Source organism: Sceloporus undulatus, unplaced genomic scaffold, assembly GCF_019175285.1.
Source record: "Sceloporus undulatus isolate JIND9_A2432 ecotype Alabama unplaced genomic scaffold, SceUnd_v1.1 scaffold_2625, whole genome shotgun sequence".
NCBI lineage: Eukaryota > Metazoa > Chordata > Lepidosauria > Squamata > Phrynosomatidae > Sceloporus > Sceloporus undulatus.
The window spans coordinates 1-4,476 of NW_024805545.1; the positions used below are offsets into that span (position 1 = coordinate 1).

Below are 4,476 nucleotides of genomic sequence, written 5' to 3' on the forward strand. Positions count from 1 at the left end.
CACCATGTACAGTAATGGCACTAAACAAACCAACAATTGTAATACGATGTCCCTGCAGATGTGTAAAGCTGCTAAGACAAATCCCTGAATTAGGGCAGTCAAATAAAAAGGCAAGCTTGATGTATCCCCAGTAGTTGTGTGGAAAAGAAAATTTCAGGCAGCCGGTAAAGCATGCATGACAAGTTAAAAGTGTTAATATGCTGTCCTCTGTGCAAATATTACAGATATATGAATGCTGTCCCTCCCTCCCTTCCTAACTTACTTAGGAGATTGTGGGTTCTCCTGCTCCAGAGGTTCTTTATTTAAAGAGACTGGGTGGCCATTTTTAAGAGTGCTGTACTTGCCTCTTGTACTGCCAATCCTCTATTGAACAGGGCACCAGACTGGATATTTTCAAGACCAATTCCAAATGCATGATTCCATTTCCATGCACAAAACTGTAAACACGGCTGCTAGCACATACAATTCTGCGGTTGTATGTATAATGGTAGGACCATAGGCTGCTAGTCTAGTTTAGGCCGAGGCAATAAAATGAAGTGGCAAGATAAGAGAGAGAGAGAGAGGAAGAAATAGATAAAAGCAAATATGGGAGGATAGCTAGATGGGTAGGAAACCAAGAAGGTACTCTACATATAAAATTTATTTACCAACAGACCTCAAAATGATGAAGTGTCCTTTCATATTTTCTTCAGCAGAAGTCCAGGCATACTAAAGGAAAAAAAAAAACCTCATGCATACACTACTTCAGTTTTTACTCTCTATCTAAACTACAAACCCCAATACCTTTAAAAATATTCCTGTTTCTGTTGTACATCCAAGAGGATGATATATAATTCTATTGTGTGCTATTGTGATTGATTCACATGGGGAAATCATTACTCTTTGAGATTTTCCAACCCAATATAAACATGATTTATTTTCTCTTGAGAGTTCTAGTTCTTTGATTGGACTCAGAAGACTTCTAGGTCAGTCCAACCCATCTTTTTTTTCAAGGGAATGAAGTACATTAATTAGACGGCATTATTTCTTCCAAATGCTTTGTTTGAGTAGTGTTTTCATTTTAGGAAAATTCCAGTTCAGTTTTTGATTTAGTGAGTTTCTATACAGAGAGAAAGGCAGGATATAAATAAATAAAATAATAATAAATAATAGTAATTTATGCCAAATTTAAATCTTAGGGTGTGTCTGTATGAAAATACTCCTTTTTCCATGTTGTTGTTGTTGTTAAGTTTTATTTATACAATTGGCTCTCCTTATCCACAGATTTTTTATACACGGATTCAAGCATCCACGGCTTCAAAATAATTTTTAAAAAGTATAAATTTCAAGTATCAAACCATGATCTTCCCATGTTATATAAGGGACCCATTTTGCTATGCCATTGTATTTAATGGGACTTGAACGTACAAGGATTTTCTTATTCACACGGGTTCCTGGAACCAAACCTTAGCGGACAACAATGGCCCACTGTACAGCGCTGTAAATTTACATAGCGATATACATACAATAAATTAAAATAGATACAATAAACCTGCCTATGGCATACATTCTACAAAAAATAAATATAATACATATTAATACATGTTAACATTCAATAAAATAAGGCAGACAAAAAATTAAAATAGCGTGTGTAAAATGTGATCCTATCACATGCAATTCACAGGAATTTGGTCTTTTTGTGGAGGGTGTGTGTGCGCAAAGTCCATAAAAGCTTATGCTGAAATATACTGGCTAGTCTTTGAGGGACCACAAGACATCTTTTTGTATTGAAACAGTACAAAGTTCTGGAAAGCTACTATGGGGATATCTGCGGTGTTGTTTGTGGCAGATGCAAATGTAACCAGGAGAGAGTCAAAGTGAGAGTTGACCTCAGTAACATTGGGTGAACTATAGTTGAAGCATTGGTGGTGGGCAGCCTAGTTCTTGGGTCTGTGGGAGAATACGTGTTTCCCAATTCTACTAGTTTCTCCTTTACTTCCAAGGTGAGGCTGGTTTACTGGTGATCAAGATCACTGAGAATGCCCCCTTTGAAGTCTATGTGGGAGACCTGCAAAAGACAGAGAAGAAAATTCTTTGGGATGTCCTGAAGAAAGGAGACTGTTATTCAACAATGGTGACCTTTTGATGCAAGACCATGAAGGCTTTATATATTTCCAGGATTGGGTAGGAGATACCTTCCGGTGAGTCTCATAGCACACTCCATAGGTTTTTCTGCTTTAACCTTTGACAAAGTGGTGCTAGTGCATTGTTGGGTACTGTTGGCATCATTATAGCCATGATGAGTGCACTGTATGTCAGTGACCCATGGTCCAAGAGGGGAATGCCTCATCCCCCAACCTAGCAGGCTGAAGAATCCTATCCTGATGAGACCATGGGCCTTCTATAGCACAGACCAATTCTCTGCATGTTCACATGGAACTGAATCCCACTGTGTTAATTTTGGTTGACTTCCATATAAGTGTGACTAAATGTCATATGTACAAATGTTGAGGGGAAAAAAGGCAGACAAGCAGATAGTCAGACTGGGAGACTATGAACGAGGAAAACTTTTAATTGAATCCCTCATGGACCTGGACACAGCATCAGGAGTTAACACTACCAGCCCCAGCTGAAGATAATACTAAAAGAGAAAGTGTTAGATTAAGCTTGGGGGTTTTAGGTTTTGGCTTGTGATCATCCATGAAAGATACTGGGTGACCTTAGGCCAGTCACTCTCAGTCATGCTGACCTTAATCATAAGGCTGTGAAGGAGAACAAGGTGGGGAGCCATGTGTATGGCATTGACATCACTGGAGGAAAGGAAGAATATGACTGAGATCATTAGCTGGGTAGCTAGAGAGATTATTAACAAAGCCATAGACATTCACCTTTACCCAGTCCATTAATGTTAAAAACTCCTCCCTCATTGGTGGTTCAGATGAATTCCACTCTCATATTAAAAGCACTTTGAGCATGTGTTGCTTCTCCTAACCAGTAGGGCAATGCCTACCAGGGTCCCCACATCTCAGGGCCTGTCCCTGAGCCTCAAAGCCTGTTCCTTCTTCTCCAGGTTGCAGGATAAAGGAAGGAATGTCAGGGTGAGAGCACTGCCTTGAATTTTCCCCCCTGTTTGCTTCCAGCTGTACTGTTCCCATATTGTATTGATTTTCCAGAAATGTTTTCCCTTTCTTGCTTCATCTCATTTGTTAGATTTTGTGATTTATCTTTTTTTTTATTTGAATGGCATGCTCCCAACTAATATGGGTGATGCTTAAAGACATCATCCATCTCTGCTCCATGGAACATCAGCAAAGGTTGTGCCCATGTCTCCCAATTTGGCTATGAAATCCCAGGACCTGGGATGCCTTCGACTTGGCCACTCAAGTTGTTTCTGAGACATCAGCTGGGATGATAGCTACTCAGCATAAATAGCAGAAGGTGGATGAAACAGCTAGTTTACTGTGGCTTATTTTTGAGGTCATGTATCTGAGTTCTCTCGCATGCAACTAGAGCAAGTCACAAAACAAAGGGAATGAACTTGGCCCCCAATGCAACAACAACCAAGTAATAACAACACATTTAATAACAAACAGAGCAATATAGAATACATTAGAATAAACTCAGACTGACTGACATACAATAGTAATAATATATCATAGGCAAAACAATGCAAAAATCCAAGACTATGGAGAAAAATGGCAAAACATTTTTTACCAATGTATCTTCTTCAGCAGTAAAGTGCGATCTTCTAAATAATAATGTTGTCTATACACAGGGCACAATATATGTCATATTTATGCTTACCTTTCACTTGTTTAGTGTTTAGACCCCTACTCATGGTCTCCAGCAATAAAACACATGGAAGTGGGCTAATAAGCTGGCGCTAGAAGAAGGATGGCATTTTTGGGTTGAGTATACGTTTCAGAGCTTCCTTCATCTCTTTGTTTCTCAGTGAATAAATGATTGGGTTCAGCATTGGAGTCACAACATTGTACAGCACAGATGCCAAGATGTCTATCAGTACTGAATGGCTGGCTCTAGCCCGGTTGTAATTGAACATGCAAGTGCTGTAGAATAGGCTAACCACTATGAGGTGTGAGGAACAGGTGGAGAATGCCTTGCGGCGGCCCTGGGTAGTGCGAATCCTCAGGATTGCTATCACAATGTGGGTGTAGGAAGCTACGATGCATAGAAAAGGACTGACACCAAGCAGAAAGGTGACCACGAACAATGTGATCTGGTTCAAGAATGTGTCCTGGCAGGACAGCTTGAGAAGCTGAGGAACATCACAGAATAAATGATCAAGGCTGTGAGAAGCACAGAAGGGCAGTTGCGCAGTCATGGCAGTGTGCATCACAGCATTGAGGAGCCCACAGGTCCATGAGGCTGCCACCAACCCAGTGCACAGTTTCCTATTCATGAAGACAGCATACGTAAGTGGGTGGCAGATGGCAAGATAGCGGTCATATGCCATTACAGCCAAGAGGAGACACTCAA

At 40.3% G+C, this 4,476-nt stretch overlaps 1 protein-coding gene across 1 annotated transcript; it reads right to left on the reverse strand.

The window, feature by feature from the left end:
• Nucleotides 1–3,862: 3,862 nt before the first annotated feature.
• LOC121917993 (olfactory receptor 5V1-like) lies at nt 3,863–4,468 on the reverse strand (the record flags this gene model as incomplete). Its single annotated transcript, XM_042444109.1, has 1 exon — nt 3,863–4,468. A coding segment is annotated over one exon (606 nt), but the record flags the coding sequence as incomplete, so codon positions are not given.
• Between the last annotated feature and the right edge of the window lie 8 nt (nt 4,469–4,476).